Source organism: Leptosomus discolor, chromosome 17, assembly GCF_034619465.1.
Source record: "Leptosomus discolor isolate bLepDis1 chromosome 17, bLepDis1.hap2, whole genome shotgun sequence".
Taxonomy (NCBI): domain Eukaryota; kingdom Metazoa; phylum Chordata; class Aves; order Leptosomiformes; family Leptosomidae; genus Leptosomus; species Leptosomus discolor.
The window spans coordinates 17,398,156-17,422,986 of NC_141407.1; the positions used below are offsets into that span (position 1 = coordinate 17,398,156).

The 24,831-nt window shown below is 68.4% G+C and overlaps 3 protein-coding genes across 3 annotated transcripts; 2 read left to right on the forward strand and 1 right to left on the reverse strand.

Moving 5' to 3' along the window:
- The first annotated feature begins 908 nt into the window (after positions 1-908).
- On the forward strand, positions 909-9,437 carry ANGPT4 (angiopoietin 4). The gene is made up of 9 exons (XM_086474616.1): positions 909-1,229; positions 5,789-5,944; positions 6,192-6,313; positions 6,607-6,839; positions 7,216-7,331; positions 7,766-7,867; positions 7,952-8,118; positions 9,059-9,189; positions 9,277-9,437. The coding sequence occupies exons 1-9, from the start codon at positions 909-911 to the stop codon at positions 9,435-9,437; spliced, it is 1,509 nt and encodes a 502-aa protein (XP_086330742.1).
- Positions 9,438-13,947: 4,510 nt separating this feature from the next.
- Positions 13,948-14,964, reverse strand: FAM110A (family with sequence similarity 110 member A). Its single transcript, XM_086474617.1, has one exon. It carries the CDS (start codon positions 14,962-14,964, stop codon positions 13,948-13,950), a length of 1,017 nt encoding a protein of 338 aa, XP_086330743.1.
- An 8,074-nt stretch (positions 14,965-23,038) lies between these two features.
- Positions 23,039-24,766, forward strand: SLC52A3 (solute carrier family 52 member 3). The gene is made up of 3 exons (XM_009955011.1): positions 23,039-24,066; positions 24,288-24,411; positions 24,554-24,766. Exons 1-3 carry the CDS (start codon positions 23,039-23,041, stop codon positions 24,764-24,766), a joined length of 1,365 nt encoding a protein of 454 aa, XP_009953313.1.
- Positions 24,767-24,831: the final 65 nt, after the last annotated feature.

Sequence of the window (24,831 nt, forward strand, 5' to 3'; positions counted from 1 at the left end):
CCCCTCCTGGGGGACCCAGCCTCGATCTATCCCAACCCGGAGGCTGGCAGCCACAGTGGCCCCTGGCTCTGGTGGGTGCCCATCACACGCAGCCATCCCAGTCGCCGGCGGACCCCCAGCCCAGGAGCTGGGCACCCCAAGCCCTGCGCAGGATCCGGCTCGGTTCTGCCAAGCTCCGCCTGGGACACAGCCCCCGTCCCGGTCCCCACGGGCTTGTCCGGCAGCCGGAGTGGCCAAATCCAGGCCTGGCTCCCTCCAGTGTTATAAATAACCGGGACGCAGGGAGGGAGCTCTGCTCCCTGGGATGGGGGTGCCCTGGGGGCGGTGGGTCCCAGTGGGTGCTGTCTGGGGTGGGGGTGGGGGTGGACTCGCTGGATGCCGGAGGGTGGGAGGGCTCAGTGCTGGCACGGGCAACAGCCGCGCTGGCACGGTGGTGACCACCCTGGGAGGTGCAATGAGCTGCGCAGAGAACGGCCGGGGGGGGGGCTGGTGGGTGCGTGCAGCCGGGGGAGGGACGGGGGCTGCGTGTGCGAATGTGTGTGTGTGTGTGTGTGTGTGTGCGAGACATTTATAGATCACGTGTGAAACTTGATCTCCCCGCAGCGGGCTAGGAGGAGAGAAAAAAGATAGCAGTATTGTTTTTAAACAGATTTTTTCCTTTGTTTTTCTTTTTTTTTTTTTCCCCTCTCCCCCTGCGAGGGCTGCGGCCGCCTGGCGATAAAAGGCCGGGGCGGCCAGAGCCGGCTCAGAGGGAGGAAATGCTGAAATTGCGGCGTTTCGCCTCGGCGGCGAGCGCCCACTGACCCATCCCGGCAAAGAGCGGCGTCACGGCCCCCCGGCAAGCTCCAGCGCATCCCCTGGCCGCGACACCCCGCTCTCGCCCCCCGCCGCCCCGCCACCCCTGCGCCATGCGGGCGCTTCACCTCGGCCTCGTGGCCTTGACCTGCGCCACGACGGCCCTGTGCGCCGCCGGAGCCCAGCGCCGGGCGCTGGAAGGGGGTGGCCGCCGGCGTTACCATCGGGTGCAGCACGGCCACTGCAGCTACACCTTCGTGCTGCCCGAGGCCGACCCGCCGCCCTGCCCGCCCCTGCCCGCCGCCCCCGGCCCTGCCAACGCGCTGCTGCAGCGGGACTCGCCGGCCGGCGCCGCGCACGCCAGCCACGGGGCCACCCAGCGCCTGCGGCACCTCGAGAGGATCCTGGAGAACAGCACCCAGTGGCTGCTGAAGGTAGGGTGCGGGGCGGCAGGGGGACAGGCAGCGGGGTGGGGCGGCCAGGGGTCTGTCCCCGGCACCCAAGCGCGCCGTATCGCCGTACCGGCTGCCCGCTCCGGCTCCCGGCAGAGCTGGCTGCCAGGGGGTCTCGTGCCCACCCGCGCAGCAGAGCTGCGGCCAGGTCAGCGTCCCCCCTGCAGGTTCGCAGCCTGGGCCTGATCCTGGCCTGTCGGCACCTCTCCTCGGAGGGGGTGGGTGCCGCTTGGCGCCGCGGGTGCTGCGGTTTGTGAGCGCTGCAGATCACGGGTGCCGCAGCTCACCGGTGCTGGCCGCCGCGGCTGTATCCCCCTGCCGCGGCTCCTCATGGTCCCAGCTGGGCTGGCTGGGCTTCCTTGGGGCTCAGCGCCCCCCCTGTTCTGGGTCAGGATGCAGCCCTGCTGGAAAGCCTTTGGGAAGGGAAAAAGGAAGGGAAAGGGAAGGGTTTTGGCAGGGTTTTTTTGGGAAGGGTTTTGGCAGGAGATGGAGTGAGGGACCTAAGGGCAGGGTTCCACCGAAACCTCTCCCACTTCATCGTTTTCCCACTTACGGGCTTTGCAAAAACTCCTGGCGCTCGGTGGGACTTTGAGTGAGACCCGCGGCCCCCCCGGGCCGCCCCGTGGCCCATGGGCGAGTGGGAGGGTGCCACACCAGAAGGGCTGCGAGCCCACGGGGGAGCCCCCCACCCCGGCTCACCCCATCCCCACCGCCCACGGCAGGAAGCGGCGTTTCCTTCCCGAGCCCCGATCGAGCCCCCATCTGCCGAGCGCGGCCGCCTGCGTCACACCCAGGAATAGCTCCCGGCCGGCTCGTCCCGGGGGACACCTCCCCGGGGGGCCATAAATCCCATGCCCCGGTGAGGCGGTGGCATCCCACGGGCGTGACCCTGGGTGCCTGCGGTGAGAAGAGGGCGAGTGGCTTGTCCCCAGCCGTCACCGAGCCTCCAACCGAGCAGCATCACCAGCACAGCCGCATCCCCATCCCGGCGGTGTCCCCTCGGGGTGCGACGGGACCTGTGTGCCTCTGCACCCCGATTTGCTGGATGATGCCCCCGGCTGAGCAAGGCCAGCGGCGCTGTGAAACCGTGTGTGCTGAGTTGTCCCCCCCTACGTGGGGGTCCTGGGGGGTGGCCTGCGCCCTGGCCATGGGGGACAGGGTGGGCAGTAGGGACGTGCAGGGCTGTCCCCTGTCCCCTCAGCCATCCTAGACAACAAATTCCACAAAAGCTGGGAAAACGCCGAGCCACGGCCCTGCTGAAAGCAGCCCGGGGTGTCGCAGAGGGACCACTCGCCACCTGGCTGGTGGCAGCGAATCTCCTGTGGGACCTGCTGGGTCTGCTGTGCCTGCACAGCCCTGGGGTCCCTGCGCCCTTGGGGTCCCTGCGCTCTTGGGGTCCCTGTGCCCTGGGTCCCTGCGTCCCGGGGTCCCTGCTCCCTGGCACCCCTGTGTCCTGGGGTCCCAGCCTTGGTGTTCCTGTGCCTTGGGTATGGCTGAGAAAGGTGGGGGGCCGGGGGAGGCCCCACTGCAAGTGCACATGGCCCTGCCCCGGAGTGGGCAGCCACAGGCAAAGTGGGGGCAGCGATGGCTCACCCCGCAGCCCCAAGGAGCAGGACAAATTGGGGCACTGGCCAGGTGGTACCCCGTCCCCTCCCCTCTCATCCCATCCCACCCCATCCCCTCCCATCCATCCCATCCCATCCCATCCATCCCATCCCATCCCATCCCACCCCATCCCCTCCCATCCATCCCATCCCATCCCATCCCACTCCATCCTCTCCCATCCATCCCATCCCATCCCACCCCATCCCCTCCCATCCATCCCATCCCATCCCATCCATCCCATCCCATCCCATCCCACCCCATCCCCTCCCATCCATCCCATCCCATCCCATCCCACTCCATCCTCTCCCATCCATCCCATCCCATCCCACCCCATCCCCTCCCATCCATCCCATCCCATCCCATCCATCCCATCCCATCCCATCCCACCCCATCCCCTCCCATCCATCCCATCCCATCCCATCCATCCCATCCCATCCCATCCCATCCCATCCCATCCCATCCCGCAGCATATCGCTCTGCTTAGAGGCAGCTCGCAGCTATTTTTTTTCTCTGCTGTTCCTTGGCTTTCCTAATTTAACCCGAGCTGCCCAGGGAGGTTTGTCTTGGTCGGACTCCAGGCCTGAACAAACAAACCAGGGCTCGAAGGAGGCATCAGGTTCGTGGACAGATTGTAAACAACGTCGCATCCCCGTCTGCTCTGCCCTGGCCCAAGGAGCCCTGCCGGGTGCCAGGGGACCTGCCAGAATCAGCGGGACCTCCGACACCCGGCAGGACCGCCCAGGCCCTCTGCGGCACCCCCAGCTTCCCCCAGGAACCCCACCAGTGGCCCCGGGGGTGGTGGTTCACCCTCCCCATGTGCGGCCCCCCCATGGTCAGGAGGGACAGGGACATGGCGAGGACCCAGAGCACGAGGACGTGCGGCTTCTGCTCGCCGTCCCCTCGGCCGTTCCTGTCTCTGGAGGAATTAATTTTAGTTCAAACACAAACATTTGATGGTGCCGCCAGGTCTGGGGGTGGGGGGGGCTCGGGGCAGGATGGGGTCCCCAGTGGGGCAGCGTCAGGTTGGCAGCTCTGGGGCTCCCACGGCACCGGGGCCGGTGCTGCTCACCCTGGCATGGGTGCAGGGGTGCAGGCAGTGTGGGGGGGGGGCTTTCCCCCCACCTCTGGCCCAGGGACCCCCCCAGCCAGTGCTTGTGGGATGCTTAGAAATGCCGGGGTAGGCTGGGGATGGAGAGAGGGGAGGGATGCGGCTGCATGAAGGTGGCACAGATGTGGGCAATGGGTCCCTGGCACTGGGACAACAGGGTGGCCGGGGTCCCTCCTGCTCCCAGGGCAGCATTTTGGGGTGACCCGTGTCACCACGGTCCCCCCCACCCCAGCTGCTCTGCCCTTCTTGAGGAAGAACGAGGGTGGTGGGACCCCTCCAAGCCCAGGTGAGCCTCAGCACCCGTGGGGTGAAGGGAGGGCGATCCCAGTTTCCCAGTGTCTGCACAGACCGTCTCCCGCTTGGGTCCCCTGTGCCACCCGAAGCCAGGGGCGCTGTGCCCCCCTCCAGCCCCTGCTGCTCCCAGGGAGCTGCCAGGGCTGGGGCTCCCTCTCCAGCTGCGCTCAGCCCTCCCTGTGCCAGCCTGACCTTTTCCACGGGTATGTACTGCCCTTGGGCTCGGAGATATGTTTATTTAAAAAAAAAAAAAAGAACAAGATTGAGAGAGAGAAAAGGCCTCCCCGAGCCCTGTGAAGCAACAAGATTAACGACGTGGTTAAAGGGAAACTCTCCAGCAATCACTCAGCTCGGGGAAATGTTTTCCAGACGCAGCTCTCCGACCTTTCCCCGCTTCCTCCGCGCGAGCGCGTTCCCGAGAGGGAAAACCCTTGGGGAAGCGGGGTGCAGGCAACGCCGGCCAGGGTGCCCAGCCCTGGGACCTTCCTTGTCCCCCCGTGGGTGCTTGAGGTGGGGTGACCGTTTCACCGCTTCCCCGGGGTTTGGGGAGGAAGGAACGAGGCCCCACTGCTGCCAGCGCGATTTCATCATGCGCAAACAAGTGCAGAGCGGAGCCCTACGCCCCGGCCCGCTGCTGGCCCCGCTCCGGTGCTGAGCGTCCCAGCACCCCTGCCTGCCCGCCCTGCCACCCGGGAGAGCAGCATCCCACCCCCGTCGGTCCCGCCTGGTCCGCAACCCCACCGAGATGCACGGCGACGTGGGGCTCTGCCTGCACCGGTGCACCGGACGGTGTGGGGACGGTGGGATCCGTGGGGTGGAGGGAGCTGGGCAGCCCCTCGTCCCCTCCCGTTCTCGGGGGCTGCCCAGTATGGGGCTGCTTTCCCAGCGTGGGCGGCAGCGCGGCCCCTTCCGCTCCCCGTGGCCCCCGCCGCGGGACCGTGCCCCCGCCGAGGCTGTCGCCCCGGTCAGAGGCCGAATGGGAAGCTCACGGCGGGGCGGCCAGAAATAGAAAAGCCTTTGGGAAAGGCGGCTCCCCCGCGGGCTGGGAAAGCGGAGGCGACATCTCCGCCGTGTCCACAGCCGGCTTCTTCCCAGCCCCGAGCGCTTCCCCGTGGCGGGGCAGCACCGGGCACCGGACACCCACCTTCGCCAGCCGATGGTGGGCCCCCACTGTCCGTGTCCCCAACGCTGGGAAACCGATGGCTGGGGCTTGGCAGCTGATGCCGATGCCGATGCCCTGCCAGGCTGCTCGGCACAGGCCGCCCTGGCTGGGCAGCAGCCCCAGCTTGCCGCCAACCTGGGCACACGCAAGCCCATGCCAAATCCCAGGAATCTTGGCCGCCAGGGCCTGAGGGTGCTCCCCCGCGGCAGCGCAGCCCACGGGCAGCTTGCTCCGTCCTCCCGCTCAGCTTCGAAGGGCCCCGAGATGGGTCGTGCCACGCTCGCAGGGATGTGCCGAGCGGTGCCGGGCTCAGCTCGGGAGGATCCAGCGAGCTCCCTGAATGCCCCGCCACATTCCCGCTCCCCTCCGCAGCTGGAGAGCTACATCCAGACGAGCATGAAGCCGGAGATGGCGCAGCTGCGGCAGACGGCGGTGCAGAACCAGACCGCTACCATGCTGGAGATCGGCAGCACCCTCCTCAACCAGAGCGCCGAGCAGAGCCGCAAGCTCACCGACGTGGAGGCCCAGGTAGGGGGTGGCCGGGACGCACGGCACACACGTGTCCCCCCGTCCCCACCACCCCTGGGATGGCGGTGGGCTGCACCGTCTCTCTGCTGCTCGAAGCGGGGCGATTCCCCGAGGCGAAGCAGGGTTTAACGCCCCGGTGCGCAGAGGTACCGGGGTTGGGTGCCGGGGAGCCGCGAGCCTGGTGACACCGGGGACGTGGTGCGGCCCCGGCTGCTCACACCGACGCTCCCCTCCGCTCCCGGGGCAGGTGCTGAACCAGACGTCGCGCATCGAGCTGCAGCTGCAGGAGAACTCCCTGTCCACCACCAAGCTGGAGAAGCAGCTGCTGCTGCAGACGAACGAGATCCACAAGCTGCAGAACAGGAACAAGTAGGGCCCGGGGTGGCTCAGGGAACCCCGCAGCCCCCCCGTATTCCAGGGAGGAGAGGCTGATCTCTCCCACTCCAGGAGCGCGGCTGCGCTTTGGGGTGGGCTTGAACTCCTCCAGGGGCTGGCTGGGGTCCCTGGGAGGTCGCGCAGCCCCAGCACAGCACCCAGAGGTGCCAGGCAGGGTGCGATTTGGTGGGTGTGGCAGGGGATGGGGACAGCGCTGGGTCCCTGGCCGGCTGCTCAGCGCTGGCATAGCCCCCCCCCCCCCCATCACCGCTGTCTCCCCCTTGCAGCATCCTGGAGGTGCGGGTGCTGGAGATGGAGACGAAGCACCAGGCGGAGCTGGCGGGGGCCCGCTCGGAGAAGGAGAAGCTGCAGCACCTGGTGAGCCGGCAGAGCGGCACCATCGAGGAGCTGGAGAAGTCGCTGCTGGCCGCCAGCGCCAACACCAGCCTGCTCCAGCACCAGCAGCTCCAGCTCCTCGAGTCGGTGCAGAGCCTGGTGCGCCTCGTCTCGCAGGGAAGAGGTGAGCCGGGGCGTGCAGGCAGGGTGCAGGCAGCGGGAGAGCTCCTCACCCTCCCGAGAGGGTGCCAGGGTGCTGTGCCAGCCCCTGCGCTCAGCTCAGGCGTGGGTGACTTCACCCCAAAAACGAGCCCCGTGTTGCATCTGAGGAGCAGCTCCGAGCCCCCAGGGGAGGGTCCGTGGCCCGACGCCGTCCCCAGCCACAGCAAAGCCCCAGGCAGCACGGCTGCCTCACCCAGCCCTCAAGAGACGGGGTGGAAGAAAGAAAAATGATCCGTGGGCACAAAAGCATCGAAAGGGAGAGGGGGGAAGGCAACAAAACCAGGCAGGGCTGCGGGACTGGTGGGGTTTCTGCCATCTCACCGTCCCCTCTGCCACAGCCCCCCTGCCCGGGCAGGAGCAGCTCTTCCAGGACTGTGCCGAGGTGCGCCGGGCGGGCATCCACGCCAGCGGCGTTTACACCCTCCACATCGCCAACCTCAGCGAGCCCAAAAAGGTGAGCGCGGCCTGGAGACGGATCCCACCGCGGCACCCCGGGGTGCTGCCCACCCCAGTGCCGCCCAGGGCGCACCAGCCCCGGACCAGAGTGGGGATCCCTGTTGTGTGGCACATCCCAGCCCCTCTCCCCGGGGCAGTGCCCCCTGCCTTGCCGTGGGGAGTGATCTCCCTCGGTGGCTGCAGAGGGAGTGAAGGGCAGGAGGGGGATAAAATTGATGTTAAAGGCAGCCCCACAGCCCACCCGTGAGCCCCAGCCCCTGCCCACGGCCACGGAAGGAGGAGAGACAACCCCCAGCCAGGTGCTGGGCACGGCACATACTTGCCAGCCCCTCAGCACCCACACCGAGCTGGCCAGCCCGGGGTGGGGGGACGCACCCCGAGCCAGCCCTGGTCGTCCCGCTCTGCAGCCCGCGCCGGCTCTCCCCGCTGCAGGCGTACTGCGACATGGAGACGGAGCGAGGGGGCTGGACCGTCATCCAGCTCCGCACCAACGGCACCCTCAGCTTCCAGAGGAGCTGGAGGGAGTACAAGCAGGTCTGCAGCCACGCGGGGATGGCGGGGGGCACCCTGGGGACACCCCGGGCACCCCTGTGCTCACCCACTCTACTGCTCACCCAGGGCTTCGGGGATGCGGCGGGCGAGTACTGGCTGGGTAACGAGGCCGTGCACCTCCTGACGAGCCAGGCGCCCTACGCCCTGCGCGTCGAGCTGCGGGACTGGGAGGGCGGCCAGGTCTATGCCCACTATGGGAAATTCCAGCTGGGGAGCGAGCGGCAGCTTTACAGGTAGGAGAGGGGCACAGCGGGGGCGGCCACCCAGCCCTCCCCGTCACTGGGTGCCCCCGAGCCCCACCGGCAGCGGTGGCCGTGGGCAAGGGCTGGCTGTGGTGCCCCAGGGAGGTGTGTGGCCCCAGGGGGGTGCAAGGTCACAGGGCCCTCACTGAGGTTTCCTGGCTGAGCTCCTCCCCAGGTGCCGGGGGACATTGCTGTGCCACCCCCTTCTTCTCTCCTCCTGCTCCTGAGAAGTAGATTTTTAACGCGTGAATTTGCATCGAGGCAGCGGGATGCAGTGCCAGCAGGCAGCCGGGGTGCTCATGCCACGGCTCGCTGCTTGGGCAAGTGGGGGTGACATGTCCATGGCCACCACTGGGCAAGTGGGGGTGACATGTCCATGGCCACCAGGCACTCCTGGGGATGCCAAGCATCCCCAGGCTGCTACACCCCTGTCCGGGGAGGGATGCTGCAACCCAGCTGCTGGGCTTGCAGGGACGGCGTGTGCTCCCAGGAACCTCAGCCTGGCCACGGGCAGGAGGGGTGGCGGGCAGCTGGGTGCCCTGGTGCTGGGCAGGAAGGAGATGGGACCAGGCCCTGGGCAACCCCTGTACCGTCCATCCCATGCATGCACGGAGCTGATGCCCAGCGAAGAGGACCAGAGGAGCCCTTGGGGGGGGTCCTTTCTGCCCCAGCTTAGCATGGCGTCCACCCTTGGGGACCCCCAGCACAGGCCCTCCAAGCCCGCAGACCCAGGCCAAGCTGGAGCTGCAGGATCTCTGCCGGCACCCCTTCGTGCCGGCCCTTGCTCAGCTTGTGGCATCCCATGGCCTTCAACCCCTCACCCCGGGCAGGGCTGAGGGGCTTTGTGAACTCCCCCCCCGCCCCCAGCAGCAGCAGCAGCCAGCCGGCACTGACGGTGGCCGTGGCTGTGCCACGCTGTGCCGGGCGGCAGGCTGTCCCTGCAGGACTACAGCGGCACGGCCGGGCAGCAGAGCGGCATGGCTCTGCAGGGCACCCGCTTCAGCACCCGCGACGCCGACAACGACAACTGCCTCTGCAAGTGCGCCCAGATGCTGTCGGGAGGTAGGCGGAGGTGGGGGGACCACCACGCAGCACCCATGGGTGCCCACCCGCGGATGCCCACCCTCCTGCCCTTCTCCCTCTTTGCAGGCTGGTGGTTCGACGCCTGCGGCCTCTCCAACCTGAACGGCATCTACTACCCGGCCCGGCACAACATCCGCAAGCTCAACGGCATCCGCTGGCACCACTTCCAGGGGCCCAGCTACTCCCTGAAGGGCACCCGCATGCTGATACGACCCACCAGCTTCTAGCGTGCCGGCGGTCAGGGCGGCACCGCAACCGGTGCCAGCCTGGCACGGAGGGAGGGCTCCGGGAGAAGGGAGAGTTGGGGGAGGCTCAGCCCTCCCGGCCGCTGCAAGGGAAGATTTTTTTCCCCCAGTTGTATTTTTTGGTGTTGTTTATCCCATCTTCCAGGAGCCTGGGCGTCACGGAGAGGGGCAGTGGCACCACGGCCGTGCCGGAGGGACCCGTGGGCAAGTGACAAGGGGCTCTGGTTTTGGGGCATTGCAGAGGCGCCGCCGTCCCGCTTTCCCTGCGGGATTAGGGGCGATGGGGATCCTCAGGAGTGTGAGGGGCTGGTGCCACCCCTCCTTCCCCTCCCGCCCGGGCACGGCTGTGCAGGGGGACATGGGCCATCCCCTCCCACGTGCATGGCCCGAGCCGCTGTCCCCATGCACAGCAGCACAGGCACTGCTCCTCGCAGGATGGGGCCCAGCGCCTCCAGCCCCTGGGGTGAACGGGAGGAGCGGGGGGTGTCTTTAGGGACCCTGGGGGGGATGGCTGGTGCCTCCATGCTGGAAGGTGCTTGCTGGGGGGGGGTGGCTGCACTGTTGGGGGGCTGGCAGAGCCCCGGGAAGGGCAGGATGGGGCTGAGGGGTCGCAGGTGGGGAGGGGGCTGTGGTTTGAGATGGGGCTGGAGGGTGGGAGGTGGTGGGAAGGGCCCTGGGGATGGCTTTGGCTGCCGCAGTTTGGGCTGGAGGCGCTTTTATATTTGTACTAGGAGATATTTATTTTCCAAGGGTCGGCAGGGTGGGAGCGGGTGGGGGCGGGGGGGGTCCCTGCACCCCATCGCCCTGGGGCAGGGCCCTGTCCCCCTGCTTCAGCGACTGGGACAACAGGGTGGGCAGAAGGGCTGCGGGACAGGGCAGGACAGACCCCGGGAATCCCCAGGGGACCCTGAGCCCTGGGCAGCTCGGTGCATGGGTGAGCCCGTGGGAGGGCAGGGTCACAGCCCGTCCCTGTCACCCTTCTACAGGTGTCCCTGTCCCCCTGCAGCCCCTGTCCCCCTCATCCTGGTTGCCATTAGACGTCCCCCGCAGCCTGGTGGCAGCTCCCCAAAGCACCCTCACCCCCCTGGGGGACAGGGGTGCCCCACTGGGTCCCCAGGTCACCTGTCCCACTGGTACCCAAGCCCTGGGGACCAGTGGCAGCAGTGGCAGCTGCCAGGGACCCACTGCCTCCGTGACACCCAGGTACCCCCCCATCCCTCCCTGCCCAAAATGGGTCCCTCTCGCCCCAGGCAGTGGTTTGCCAGGTGGGCGACCGCAGAGACCTTGCAGAGTGGAGGAGTAGAGGCGCCAGGGGACCCTCCAGTGCCACCTAACCCCAGGTCCCAGGGGACAGGGCCAGTAGCCCAGAGTGGGGCGAGGGACGCAGGGACACGCTGTCCTCCCCTTCGGGACGGTGGGACCCGCTGGCGGGGCGCTGGCACTGGCACCACACAGGCTCCCGCTGCCCTGCCCTCAACGCTGGCCCGAGGCATTCGCTAATTAACAGTGATTAAAGCACGTGACGTAGTTGGCGCTTCCAGAAGATGCTCAGTCATCAGTGGGGCTGCGCGGAATAATTAAAAAATGGAAAATACAGGCTGGGGGGGGGTGGGGTGGGGGGTGGGGGCTGCCCAGGAGCCTCACCCCGCTCCCAGCCAGCAGCACTGCAGGCAGCAAACCGTCCCGGCACGGCGGCGGGCCCTGGCCCCCCACGTCTCGCCAGCGGCTGCACCTGGGTGGGGGGGGCTGCGTGCCAGGCAAGGGGGGGCTGCCCCCACCCTGGGGTGCTGGGCCTGGCTCCCCACACTGGGGTGCTGCTGGTTTTCTCTCTCTCTCTCATTCTCTGTCTCCCGGCTGCCTGCCTGCAGCTCCTGCCTGCACATGGGGCGCCCATGGGAGACCCCACCATGGAGGAGCGAGGGCGGTGGACCCCCCCCTCCCCGGCCAAGCCTCCTGCCTAGGAATAACAGACGGGCTCAGCTGCGGCTCCCCACCGAAACCGGAGCCGCCAAGAGGCAGCTGCCAGGGAAAGTGATAGGGAGCGCTGGGGCCGTCCCGCTGTCCCCAGCGGGGACACGCCAAGGGGGTGGGGGGGACGTTGGGGCTGTGCCAGGGCTCCGTGCAGGCAGTCCCACGGGTGCGGGGTCAGATGAAGGCTCCTGCCTTGGGAACGCGGCTCCTCCCGCCCGTGCAGCTGCACACACGCGTGGCCACGCATGTGCCCGTGGACACGCGCGCGCGCACGCCTGCACGCACACCGACACGCGTGCACGCTCGGAGGCACACGCACACGATCACGCGCGCAGCTCACGGGGCTTTCGACGGCCACGCAGCCGCCGCGGGTCCCGGCCACGCGGGGCGTGGGACGCCAGAACCAAGCCAAGGGGCAGGAGCGCCTGGAGGGACACTCTGGCTGCTCGGCCCCGTGCCTGGCGGCGGGGGCTGGTGGGGGCCCTCCCCGTCCTCGCCAACAGCAGCAAATTTAGACCAAGCCCTGGGACACGCCAGGCTGAGGAATCCGGCAGCGCAGCCGGTCCCGGCCACCTGCAGGGATCCGGTTCCCGCAGAGCTTTCCCCAAGGGTGAAGCCTGTCCCTGAGTGGGTGCCCGGGGTCCCCGGCACCCGCCTGGTTTCCAGCTCTTTGGGGAGACACCCAGCACCCCACGTGCCGTCATTAAGGGTCCCTCGGGTGTGCGGTTCCCCCCCCAGCCCGCTGTGTCAGCCTGACTCACGGGCCAGATACTGGTCCCTGCCTCCTGCCCGCCACATCCCAGGCAGCCGGACCTGCCTGTACCCCAGTGGGAGCCGGACGGATCCTGCGCCCTGGGCAGTGGCACTGGGTGGATGTGCGTGGTGCAGGAGCCGCGCTGGGGTGGGAAATGCTTCATCCCCATGGGCGCTTTTCTGGGGACACCAAGCGTTGGATGGAAGCCCTGGTCAAGGGGAGCCCCTGAGTCAGAGGAAAGCGCCGGCTGGGGTGGCAGCAGCTCTGGCCCCTTTGCAAATGGAAGCTGCAGCCTTGGGTGGGCAGCTGGACCACGTCCCTTGGCCTGTCACCGCTGCCACGCGTGTGGCATTTGCCGAGCGGTGCCCGCACCAGGGGGAACGGTTCCCTGCACGCGTGGAGCCATTTGCGGCCACGGTCCCACCGCCGCGGCTGGAGCCAGAGGGAGGCAGCGGCAGGGCCGGTGGCCAGGCAGGGTCCCCTGGGTGCAGGCACCGGTGGCTTTGACGCCACCTTCCCCAGCAGCCGCCTGCCCGCACGGGAGGCGTCAGCACCGCAAGGAGCAGGGGGACCTCACCGGCGCAGGCAGCGCCCGCGGTGCCAGGGGGCCGCGGTGCTGCGCGAGGCCGCCCGGGGATAACGCACGGGCGTTTTTCATCTTCAAAGAACTCCCCGCGCCGACTTTCATCCTCGCGCCTCCCCAGCCCGCCTGGGAGGTCTGCGCTATCGCCGCCCCCATCTCACAGTCCCGGAGGAGACAGGATTAGGCCAAGCTCAGCGGCGCTTTGCCGGAGCAGGGTGAGGAGCCAGGGGAGGGCTGCACGGTCGGCACGGCGCTGGCTGCGGCACAGAGGGGAATCCCGCCGGCTGGGGCTATGCCGGGACCTGCCGGACCCAACCGCCGCCCCGAGCCGTGCCCGCTGGGCCCCGCGCTGGCACCCATCGCTTCCGCCGGCACCCGGCTGCTCGGCATCTCCAGCCCCTGCTGAGCCGCGGGCACCCCAAGGGCTCCTGCCCCATCCTGACCTGCACCACCTCGAGACAGCGACGGGCACAGCCTCCAAAGCACAGAGATTTAATAAAACCGGCTGTGTTATTATTATTATTTACAAACCAAACATCAGGAAAAACAGTAGAAATGAGGAAAAGACCAACAACCATCATCTTCATAAATACCGGGGCCCAGCGTGCCCGGGGCTGTGCGCCCGCTGGCACCCGGGAGGGGACACAAGCACTCGCAGACACTCGCACGCACGCATGGCCCTGGGCTGCTCAAAGTCGGGGGGGAATGTCGGGTTTGCCCCCCCCCCCCCCAAAAAAAAAAACTTCTGCCAGACCTTCAGCATCAAGATGGGGGCCACCAGGATGCAGTCCCCCCCTCCCCGGGCAGCATTGCCCCCTCGGTGGAGGCGGCAGGAGGGCAGCTCCTTCCCCGGGGCTGTGTCCCTGCCCCGTGCAGGGGGGAACCAGCGCCTCACCCCCCGCCCATGGGTGCTGGCGAGGAGCAGGACAGGCTCTCCAGTGCCGGCACGGTGGTTTGACAGAGCCAGAGCCAGCGGGAAGGGTGCCCGGCCACCACACCAGGGCTCTGCCAGTGCCGCTGTGGCACAGAGGGCAGGGAAGCAAGAGGAAGGGGCTGAGTTCGAGGGTCCTGTCACCGCCAAGAGGTCCTGGCTCCTCCTGGGGCACAGCCTGCGCTCCCTCCCCATCCGGCATCGCCCGCTCGTGAGCAACCCGTCCCCGGCGCCTGCCGCCACCGCGGCACCGCTACACGTCGGAGACCTGCTGGGGCTCCCTGGCCTGGCGCAGCCCGTAGAGCCACTTGATGACGCGGGCGTTGCGCTCGATGACGGAGATGCCGTAGGGGACGCGCTCGGCCGGCCGCCCCTCCGGCGTGGCGGCGCTGGGCGGCGAGCGGCCGCCCTCCGAGCTGGCCGTGCTCACGCTGTGAAACTTGAGGGACACGATGTCGGAGCTGGCGCGGGCGAAGCGCTCGGCGCCCATGTCCTGCACGTCCTCGGGGTCGAGGCCGCAGTAGTTGAAGAAGCGCTCCAGGTCGGCGGTGGCCCGCGAGAGCCGGTCGCTCAGGTCTGACTTGGAGCGGTGCAGCAGAGGTTGCCGGCGGGCGCTCTCGGGGCGGGCAGGGGAGCTCCGTGCCAGCGTCGCGGGCAGCCCACCGGGGACGGGGGACGCAGGCACCGGTGTCACTTGGCCCCGCGGAGCTCCGCAGGGATGGACGTCCACCCTCCGCACGGCCACGCTGCCGGCGGGCTTGGCGGCAGCGGGGCTCTCCGGCGGCTTGCCAGCACCCTCCGCCACGCTGCCCGGCGCCGCCGGCGCCTCCGTCCTCCACTTGTGCTCCCGGCCCAGCGGGCTCTCCGCCTTGGGGAAGGGGCTGTCGCAGAGGTTGATGAGATTGTTGAGGATCTCCAGGTCAAGGGAAGTCTTCGGGCCGCCGGCCTCAGCGCGGCGTGGCCCCGGGGGTGCCCTGCGGCTGGGGGTGAGCACAACCCGGCGCACCCCCGGGGTGAAGAGGGGCTGCTTGAGCAGCGGCGGCTTCACCGGCTCCTGCTTGGTGCTGGCGACCCGCTGGCTCTTCACGTACTTGGCCTTGTCGGCCTCCAGCCTCTCCACCGCGCTGGGCTTCCCGGCGCCCGGCTCGGCGCGCCGGCGGAAATACGCGGGGCCCTTGCGGAGGATGCGGACGGGCATAGCCGAGGTGAAGGGCGCCGTCACCGTCACCCCCTTCATGGCGTCACCGGCTTGCAGCGCCTCGATGGGCATCCTCCGTGCCAGCACCGGGTGGGCACGGGGTGGGCGGCCACCACGGGTAGCGAGGGGCTCACGTGCCGTCGGCTGCAAAGAGGGGGCCGGGGTGAAGGGCGGCGGCGGTGGGTGGCAGGCGCTGCCTGGCCCCTGCCTGCGCCCCGGCAGACAAAGGCTGCCCAGGGCTGTGCGGTGCCGCACTGTCTGCGCCGGCCGCGCCGGGATTCCTATTTGAAGGCCAGGACCACGCCTCCATCTGCCACCGAGGCCTCCCCGAACCGTCCCCCTGGCCAATCCGCGGAGCAAGCCTGCTTCAAACTGCACCGGGGCCAATAGGGCCGGCGGGGAGGACACCCCGGCCTCGGCGAGGGGCACCCCGAGGAGCGAGGCTGGAGCGGAGAGGGGTGGCGGGAGCCTGGCAGCCCCTCACCAATGTTCTGCCCATACCGCCCGTGCCCAGGGGTGCGTTGCCTGCATCCAGGGGTGCATTGCCCACTCCAGGGGTGCATCGTGCATGCCCAGGGGTGCATTACCCACACCCAGGGGTGCGTTGCCGACACCAAGGGGTGCATTACCCACACCCAGGGGTATTTCACCTGCCCCACTCACCCACCACCCCAGCAGGCTGGGGGGTTCAGGGCTGTGCTCCTTGCTGCTCCCTCAGCTCTCAGCCCCCTCGCAGGCTCCCGCGCTGCTCCCAGGCTTCCCACTCACACACACATCCCCCTCCCACCGCCCCCGCCTCCTCGAGCCCCTTGGAAAGCACCAGTGGGGGTTTCCACCCATGCTTCCCCAGCCGAGGTGTGCCAGGAGCTGTGCTGGGGCCCCGTGCGCCCCGTGTCCTTGGGCCCCCGCCAACCCCAACAAGCTCAGCCGCCCGCCCCAACGGTCGTGCAGAACCGCCGTCCCGCCCACAGCAAGGCAGGGGTGAGGGGGGTGGGGGGGCAAACCACCCCTGCACCCCTTTGCAGCACCCTGCCCAGGGGTGGGCACAGCCCAGGGGGGCGCCCTCAACACACAGAGGGGCTCAGGCAATGCTGGGGTGCACAGGAGGGGGATATGTGGGGCCTGATCCTGACCCCACCTCCCCCCAGGGGTCCCCAGCTCGGGACACAGGTGAGCCGTGGGGGGGTAACAGCCAGCCCCAGCACTCACCGGGTACGGTGGTGGGCACGATGGTGGCCGGTGTGCCGGGGCCCCGCGCAGGCTGCCGTCACGTCAGCCGCTCGCCTGCGTGCACGACTTCCTGGGTGCAGCCCAGGGCCCGTCCCAGCATTGGCAGCTGGCGGCGGGAGCCAGCCCCTGGCACCCACAGCACCCCGAGCACGCCGAGCCACGGCTGCGAGCCCACATGCGCCAGCGTGTCGGCCCCAGCCCCCCTCCCCCCCGGGGTCTGTACCCCAACGGGGTCCCTGCGCAGCAGCCGCCCCCACGGCACAGGGTGCATCTGCCTGATGTGATGTGACGGGGCGAGTGGCCTGGGGGAGGTTGGCTGTCCCTGTCCCCTGCCCCGGGGCGGGGGACACGCTGCCTTCTGACCTGGAAAATGTCTGCAGGGGGCCAGCCAGGCATGGGGACAGCTGGGGATGGTCCCAGAACCAGCATAGACCCTCCTGCCCCCCCCCAGGGGTGGCTTTCTGCACCCCTCTGCGTGGAGCCCAGTGCAGGGGCGACCTGGGGACAAAGCCAGCAGTGCAGGGCACCATTGTCCTTGCTGGGCAAGGACAGGGACAGGCAGGGCAGGCAGGGCCCCCCCCCCCCCCGCCCCCCCCCCCGCATGCTTGCACAGGGTCAGGCTGTGCTCGGTGCTGCACAAAGGCACAGACAGAGCTGGGCCCCGCAGCCCAGCTGGTCAGCAGAGAGCCGGGATGGTGGGGAGCGCTGGCTGCAAGCTGGGTGCCCGTGCAGCAGCACCCCTCGGGTCCCACGCTGCCCAGAGCCTGCACCCTGCAGCAGCACCCTGCCGACAGCTGGCCCCGCTGCCCTCGTACCCTGTTCCAGGCTCAGGGAGGGCTCCCCAGCCCGGCACAGGGGTGCAAACATAACCTTACCCCCTCCCCCAGGCAAGGCAAAGCGGGGACGTGTCCCCACGTCGGGTGCTGGAGCTCAGCACGGTGCCAGAGGCTCAACTCCAGGGCCAAGCCACGGAGGGGACGGCTGTTGGGGTGCAAGGGCAAGGACACAGGGCTCCCCAGTTGTGGCTGGTGTGGGCTCCCCTCCCATGCCTGGTCGGCAAGGACAGCCTGTCCGGGCACAACCTGCTGCTCCGCATTCCTGCGGTGCTGAGCCTCCTGCCCTGGCACAGCGGCGCCGAGCCGGGCTGCACCGAGCCGAGCTGAGCCGCCCTCCGAACAGCCCCCAAAACACAGTGACGTTGTCCCGTGCCCCAAGCCCGGCCAGGGCGTGGGGATCCAACAGCCTCGCTCATGCCGGGCAATGCCCAACCGTGGCCCCAGCTCCTCTGCCTCCGCGTGCGGGCAGCCCAGCCGGGCTCGCCTGGCCCAGCGGATCACCTCCTGCCTGGAGGCAACCGCTCCGGAGAGGCGTACCGGGAGGTGTGCGGCTGTGCCTACCCCCTCACCGGGTCACCCAGCCCCACGCTGCTGGCACAGGACCGCCACCACCTCCGCCACGACCTCCGCCACCACCTCTGCCACCTACCTGGGTCGGCCCCGCGACGTGGGAGCCTCCTCGGCACGGCTCAGCCGCCACGCTGCCTCTCCCCGTGCTCGTCCCCGGGGGTGTCCCGATGTCCTCGCACCTCCTCCTCCCCAGCCACGGCCTCCCCTTCTCCCCGTGGGACGGCAGCCGGCGGGGCGCTGGAGCGGCTCCGTGGTGCCACGGCTGCTCCTGGCTGAGTCAGCGCCGGGCGAGGACGCTCTCGGAGGCAGCTCAGCGCTCACATGGGATCAAAACCACGGGGAATTCCTCCATGCCAGGCTGCGTCACGCAGCGTGACTGCAGCCGGTGACGTCCCGGCGCGGGTGCCGGTTCAGCCCGTGGTGCCGGCCGGGCAGCGCGGATGCGCGGCCCGAGGTGCTCACGCTGCCGAAGCCAAAACGCCTCTGGACATCCCCTGCCTGCTGCGGGCAGAGGGGCCTGGTGCCCTGCCAGGGAAAATTCCCAGCCCTCCTGCAGGCAGGGAGCTGCCGCCCGGCTCCCTGGGTGCCGCTGGCAAGGCCTGCCCTGCTCTGGAGACCTCGCCTCGTTTCCCCGTGCCCGCTCCGCAATCAGCTCCGTAATGCTGCAAAATAACCCAGATCTAGCACGAAGGGAGGTGACAGAACGGAGCAGGGTCGCCGAGCCCGCAGCCACGCGGAGCTGCTGGCCTGAACCCAGCCCTGGGGTGGCTCCAGGGGCTGCCCGCCCCATGGTACGGGCATCTCGGCGTGGAGGGGCCGTGCAGCACGGAGCTCGGTTACAGCCGTGCGCTTTTCCAGCCGCTCTTGGAAGCAAGACAAGGAGCCGGCGGAGGGAGAAGGGCCGAGCGAAGCACGTGGAAAACAGCCACCCGGGTACCACGGGGCTGCCCCCCGCTTGGGCAACGGCAAAGGGGGAGCCAAGCAACGAGCTTGGCTGGAAAAACACTGCCCGGTGCAGAGAGCGAGGGCAGAGCCTGCAGGTACCTGCCCGCCCGGGCTGCGTCCCCCCACGGCCGCCGAGGCGGCGCGGGGTGCAGGCAGCGGGCTGCAGGCAGCTGCCCGGGCACGTCTGGGCAGCCGGGTGCTTTCGGAGCGGGGCGTTGGAGCCAGGCAGCGCCCCGGAGCCTCACCCTCCCTGGGAGCATCTCGGGACAGGTTTTGGGAGGGCAGCCCACCCAGGTAAAAGGGGATGGGGGTAGGGACGGGGGAATGGTGTTTGGAAACAGAGGGACAGGCGGGTGCTGGCGCTGGCTCTGCTCTCACAGAAGTTCCTGTCCCCCCCCCATGGCACTTCGAGGGCCTCCCTGGAGCTAAGATTAGCCAAGAACGAGCAAAAAATGTGCCGAGAGGCCAAATCCCCCCCTGGAAGTGCTGGGTGGAGGCGGCTGCGGGTGCCCAGCAGCACCCTCGGAGCAGCCAGGCCGGGGTTGGGCGCAGCCCTGGGCAGAGGCAACGGCCCCTGCGCCACACGCTCTGACCCTGGGGCGAGCCACCGCCTGCCCCTGCCTCAGTTTCCCCAGCTGTGGGCTCTGCAGAGCAGCTCTGCCAGGCGGGCGCAGCTTTCCGAGGGACTTGACGGCGAAGCTCTGGTTGGGCTCAGCATCGCCCTGCTCGCCGCCGCCCGCGGGTAGAGGGAAGGATGCTGCCCGCACCCGGGGTCTCCCTGCACGTCTCCGAAGGCAGCAGCTCGGGGAGGTGACAGATGGGGACATGCCAGGCACGAGGCCTTTGTCTGCACCGTGTCGGTGGTGCGCGGCGGCGCGGACCCGCAGATGGCGGCTGCCAGCGAGGCCGGGGTCGCAGCCCGTGGCCAGGCGAGCGCTGGGCCCTGGGGATCCGGCCCTTTTGTCAGGGTCTCACCTCCGACAGCGGCCCCTTCCCCGCCGCCCCCCACCAGCCTTTCAACTTTCAACTTGACCTGCTCCTTTCACATGGAAATGGGTTGCAAATGGGGCCGGGGGTGGGGGGGCTGCCAGGGGCCAGCGGCTGTGACCTGCCAGTGGGTCCCCAACCCAAGTCTGGGGGGGGTCATACCCCACTCGCCTGGGGCGGTCCCTGGGATAACGGGGGTCCCCCTTGCCCTCCCCCAGCAATGGAGCAGCATTCTTCTGCCCGGGAAGACCATCCCCACCGCTCTCAGCGAAAGGCAGATATTGGGGGATGGCCCTTGCTGGGGTGACCCCCACTCTCCCGGGCTGCCAATCCCCCCCCCCATGCCCTCCCGCTGCCCAGGCACCCCGGTGGCATGGGCAGCGCGCCCACCCCGGGGACCCCCACTGAGCACCCTGCCCTGCGCTGGCTGCGGTTGGGGACGGGTCCCCAGCCCTGGCTGGATGGGGAGGGGGCTTCATGGCAGGCCGGTCACCAGAGGCCGGCAAAGTGCCGTGGCCAGGGACCTCTCGGCTACCAAATGTTGCCATCTGCCCTGGGGTCTTTGCTCGCATCTGCCGGGGGGTGCAGAGGGGCGAGGGGCCGGGGGGCCGGGGGCTCAGCTGCAGCGCTGGGAGGGGGCGGGGGAGGCCCAGCAGGCAGGGCAGGCAGCACGTGTCGGGGGGATTTGGGTGAGGAGCGTGAAGCGGCGGCGTTGGGGGTCCCACACCCAGCACCCCCTCGGGCTCCCCTGCGCCGCAGCCATTCGCCCTTGGGAAGGGTCTCACCGCCAGCTGCGCCCCACCTTTGCGCTGCCAAATTGCACTCAGGACAAGCGCCATCCCCTCGCTGTCCCCTCCCTGTCCCCATCCTCGTGGATGCACGGGGACCAGCCCGAGCCCCCCCGTGCCTGGTTTCTTCCAGCATTTTGGACCTGCTCCCCAACCCCCCAGTCCCTCTGAGCACCTGTACTGGTTTTGGCTGGGATAGAGTTAATTTTCTCCGTAGGAGCTGGTATGGAACTGGTTGGGATTTGTGCTGAAAACAGTGTCGATAACCCAGGGATGTTTTGGTTATCGCTGAGCAGTGCTTGCACAGCGCCAAGGCCTTTAGTGCTTCTCACCCCACCCCACCCACGAGCAGGCTGGGGGTGCGCAAGGAGCTGGGAGGGGACAAAAATGGGACCAAGGCATATCCCAGACTGTCAGGTGTCCTGCTCAGCGATAAAAAGCTGAGGAAGAAGAAAGAAGGGAGGATATTTGGGGAGGATATTTGGAGTGACGGCATTTGCCTTCCCGAGTCACCGTTGAGCGTGCTGGAGCCCTGCCACCCTGGGGCGCAGGGACCCCCTTGTCCCCGCTGCAACGCCATGGTTGGGGCAGGGACACAGCCAGGAGCAGGGCAAGGTGCAGGGGCCGGCTGTCCTCCCCCCAGGGGGGACACCAGGGCACAGGCAGGGCAGGCAGGGCACTGGAGAAGGCAGCCCCAGGTTTCGCAGGGCTGCAGCCCGCTCTCCCAGCGACACCCGGTGGGTGCTGGGGGAAGAGCCGCCGTGAGGCATCCCGGGGTGCTGGGTGCTGGGATGGGATGGGGCGGGGGGGGTGTTTGTGCTGCTGGGGGGTCACCTGTCCTCTGTCACCACCCGTGTCACCTCCCAGCCAGTGCAAAGGACTCATCTGCCGGCTCCCAGCTCTGCTGATCGCCTGGTCCCATCTCGCTGGACGTGAGGTCAGAGGTGCCTGGCCCTGCAGCGCACCCGCAGTGGGGCAGCCACGCTGCACCCACTTTTGGGGGTCCCTGAGGGCGCTATCCCAGCCCACGCCCCTACAGAGATCCCTGGTGGGGACAGGCACCGTCACTGGGTGACATTGGCACCTGCAAGGAGCAGCCTGAAATCGGTGGGATGCAGTGTAGCCGGGGACAAGGGCGAAGTCCAGGACACCGCCAAGAATAATCACTGGCCCCCGGCCAAACCGGGGCACACTGGGCCAGCGGCGACGCCGCGGCAAGCACCCCACACCATGGCCGGGCAGGCAGCAGGCATAGGGCTGTCCCTGGCACCCGTGGTACACGGGGACGGGGGGGGGCCAGTAGTGTCCCCCAGGGTAGGGCAGGGACCCTCTGGTCCCTGAGCACTCGTCCCCTCTGACCACGAGGGTCCCCTCGGGAGCAGGACCCCCTTTTCATCCCTCCAAGGACTTCAGAGCTTTTCCTTACGCTTTCTTATCGCTTTTATCTCGTCACACCCTGTGCCGGCGGCCAACCAACCCCGCCGCTCGCGTGTCCCCCTGGGACCTATTGAGACACCCCCCCCCCCCATTCTCGCCCACGACAGGCACCCGGAAACGCAACGTTGGACCACAAGCACGTGGCAGGAGGGCGTGGGGTCGTGGGTGTTTGTCCCCCCACGGCCACCCCCTGACCCGGTGACTCTGCCAGCTGGGACCAAGAGGACGAGGAGCAGAGCGGGGGCCAGGCCATCGCCACCCGTCTGCATCCGGAGGTGGTGACGCGCCTGCCTCACGTCACTGCCCGGGCGGCCAGGACTCGCTCCCGCCCGCGTGCTGCTGCCGGTTCCCCAAAGCGCAGTGAGTTTTCCCGTGGGAGGTTGCCGAGGGACTGGTCAGACCGGGAGCCAACTTCCTTCTTGGCTCCGGTTCCATACCAGAGTCCTTGATGCCTTCACGCGGTGCCGGAGCCATGGGTGGGTCGTGGCACCCGCCAAGCTCAGTCATGGGAGACGTGGGGTTTTTTTTCCTTTTTTTTTTTCCCCCTCCGCCGAGGCTCAGCGCTGCGGCAAAGGGCTGGAGCTGGCTCTGCTGGGCTGCAGGGACGTGGGGACATGGGAGACGTGGGGGTCCCCCTTGCAGGGAGCGGGATGGGAAGCGGTGCCCAGGGGGTTGGCAGGGGATGCAGCCGGATTCCAGCTGACTCAGCTCAGTGCTATGAGCTCAGGCGGGTTTGCAGGTGGAGCTGCCCGGATCCTTCTCCCCGCAGTCCCCGCAGCCTGCCGGGATTGCACAGGACCCGGCTGCGAGGAGACGGGCGCTGCTTTGCTGCGGATGCAGTGGGAGGGACGAGGCCTCCGTTCCCAGCACAGCGGCTGCCCAAGATTCTCAGCCCCGAGGTGAGACCCATCTTCACCCCGTGCCAGGCTGTGCCGGGCTGCACCGTGAGGTGGGGCAGGTTCAATGCCCTGACGGGTGCCATCTCGCCTCTGCTGCCAAGCCCCGGCTCTCCAGGATGGTGCCCAGGAGAAGCCAAGCAGGTCCTGCACCCGGTGCAGGAGGGCACAGCGCCATTGCCTGGGGGGAGAAGGGGGGTCCTCAGGGCTTGCAGGGGGCAAAGGGGGGGGGGGCGGGCTGCTCTGCGAGTCCCATAGCCCCATGGAGTGTGGGAGAGGAGCCGCTGTGCCTGCCTGCCTGCCTGCCTGCCTGCCTGCAGGAGGGGGAATGCAGGCAGCGGTTGTGGGACGCCAGGGCTGGGGCTTGGGGGGCTCAGGTCTCACCCCGCCGCTGATCAAAGCCTCTCCCTGCAGCACGGCGGCATCGCCCGCGGGCCCGGGCCCCCAGCCCTGAGCCATGGCACTGCTCACCCATCTCCTCGCCTGCGCCTTCGGCACGGGCTCCTGGGTGGCCATCAACGGGCTGTGGGTCGAGCTGCCACTGCTGGTGACAGTGCTGCCGGAGCAGTGGGACTTGCCCTCCTACATCACCATCATCATCCAGATGGCCAACGTAGGGCCGCTCTTCATCACCCTCATGCACCGCTTTCGGCCTGGCTTGCTGAAGGAGGTGGCTGTGATCTACGTGCTTGTCTCCATGGGCGCCGTGTCCTGCTTGCTTCTGGCCTTCTTCTGGAACTACACATCCCCCATCGCCGGGAGGCCCCACAGCACTGCCTTCCTGCTCCTCACCTTCTTCCTGGCCCTGGTGGACTGCACCTCCTCCGTCACCTTCCTGCCCTTCATGATGCAGCTGCAGCCCCAGTACCTGACCACCTTCTTCGTAGGCGAAGGGCTCAGCGGGCTGATCCCCGCTTTCATCGCCCTGGGCCAGGGCTCCGGCATCTCCAGCTGCACCAACGTCACCCGCGTGGTCAACGTCACCATGGGCAACGAGACCGTGGAGACCACCGTCTTCCAGCTGGAGACCCAATACCTCCCAACCAAGTTCTCCCCCTTCCTCTTCTTCCTCCTCATGACTGTAATGATGCTGGCCTGCTTGCTGGCCTTCTTCTTCCTCACCAGGCAGCCCAAGGTATGGGAGCTCTCCCAGCAGCAGCTGTTTTCCAGCAGCATCATGCTGAGCTCATTTGACCAGATCTCTGACGAGGGAGCTGGCTCACGGCTGAGTGGAGGCTGCCCATACCCAAAGGATGCCATGAGGCCCAGGGACATCCACCCGGAGAAGATCTCCTACCCGCTGGCCGAGCTCATCTTCGTCTACCTCCTCATCGCTTGGGTGACGGCTCTGATGAACGGGGTCCTGCCATCCGTGCAGTCCTACTCCTGCCTGCCCTACGGCAACACCGCCTACCACCTCGCGGCCACGCTCAGCTCCATGGCCAACCCCCTTGCCTGCATCATGGCCATGGTCCTGCCCGGCAGGTGGGTAGCAGGGAGCTGAGGGCCGCAGTGGGGTGCACTCCCGGGGCTTCTGCACCAAGAAGGGCCCCCGCTTTGCAATGGGGCTGGGGGAGAGGGTCTGCGGGTTGCCCGTGCCCTGGCAGCAGAGACAACCCGGGAAAGGAGGATGGAGCCAGCACGGAGCCAGTCAGCGTGGGACGGGCTGGCAGCGTTCGCCGGTGGCACTCACATGTCCCTTGCAGGTCCCTGGCCCTGCTGGGCACCCTCACCGTGGTGGGGACGTGCTTTGGCGCCTACAACATGGCCATCGCGGTGATGAGTCCCTGCCCGCTCCTCCAGCAGTCCCAGTGGGGAGATGCCATCATCGTAAGTCACGGGGTCCCTCACACCTGGGGAGGTTTATGGGGCCACCCCCAGCTCCAGCCTTGCCACGATGTCCCCCATCCCCATGGTGGGGACCCCCTCCCGAGCCCTGCTAACCGCTCTCCCCACCCCTGTGCACCGCCAGGTCCTCTCCTGGGTCCTCTTCACCGGGACGCTCTCCTACGTGAAGGTGATGGCTGGGGTGATCCTGCGGAGCCACAGCCACAGCGCACTGGTCTGGTACGGGGCGGTGGAGCAGCTGGGGTCCCTCCTCGGGGCCCTGCTCATGTTCCCCCTCGTCAACATCTACGGCTTCTTCAAATCCGCCGACTACTGCAGCCTGCAGTGCCCGGTGTGAGCGGGGCGGGCACGCCCGGACAGCCCCTCTCGCCGGCATGCACCCCCAAAACCAGCGAGGACCAG

Excerpts from the sequence above, each read along its gene's own strand:
- ANGPT4 (XM_086474616.1), top strand. The coding sequence starts at position 909 with ATGCGGGCGCTTCACCTCGGCCTCGTGGCCTTGACCTGCGCCACGACG. Across the intron at positions 6,314-6,606 it reads AAGCTGCAGAACAGGAACAA|CATCCTGGAGGTGCGGGTGC; the intron begins GTAGGGCCCGGG and ends TCCCCCTTGCAG. Across the intron at positions 7,868-7,951 it reads GCTGGAGGGAGTACAAGCAG|GGCTTCGGGGATGCGGCGGG; the intron begins GTCTGCAGCCAC and ends CTGCTCACCCAG.
- FAM110A (XM_086474617.1), bottom strand. The coding sequence starts at position 14,964 with ATGCCCATCGAGGCGCTGCAAGCCGGTGACGCCATGAAGGGGGTGACG.
- SLC52A3 (XM_009955011.1), top strand. The coding sequence starts at position 23,039 with ATGGCACTGCTCACCCATCTCCTCGCCTGCGCCTTCGGCACGGGCTCC. Across the intron at positions 24,067-24,287 it reads GCCATGGTCCTGCCCGGCAG|GTCCCTGGCCCTGCTGGGCA; the intron begins GTGGGTAGCAGG and ends TGTCCCTTGCAG. Across the intron at positions 24,412-24,553 it reads AGTGGGGAGATGCCATCATC|GTCCTCTCCTGGGTCCTCTT; the intron begins GTAAGTCACGGG and ends GTGCACCGCCAG.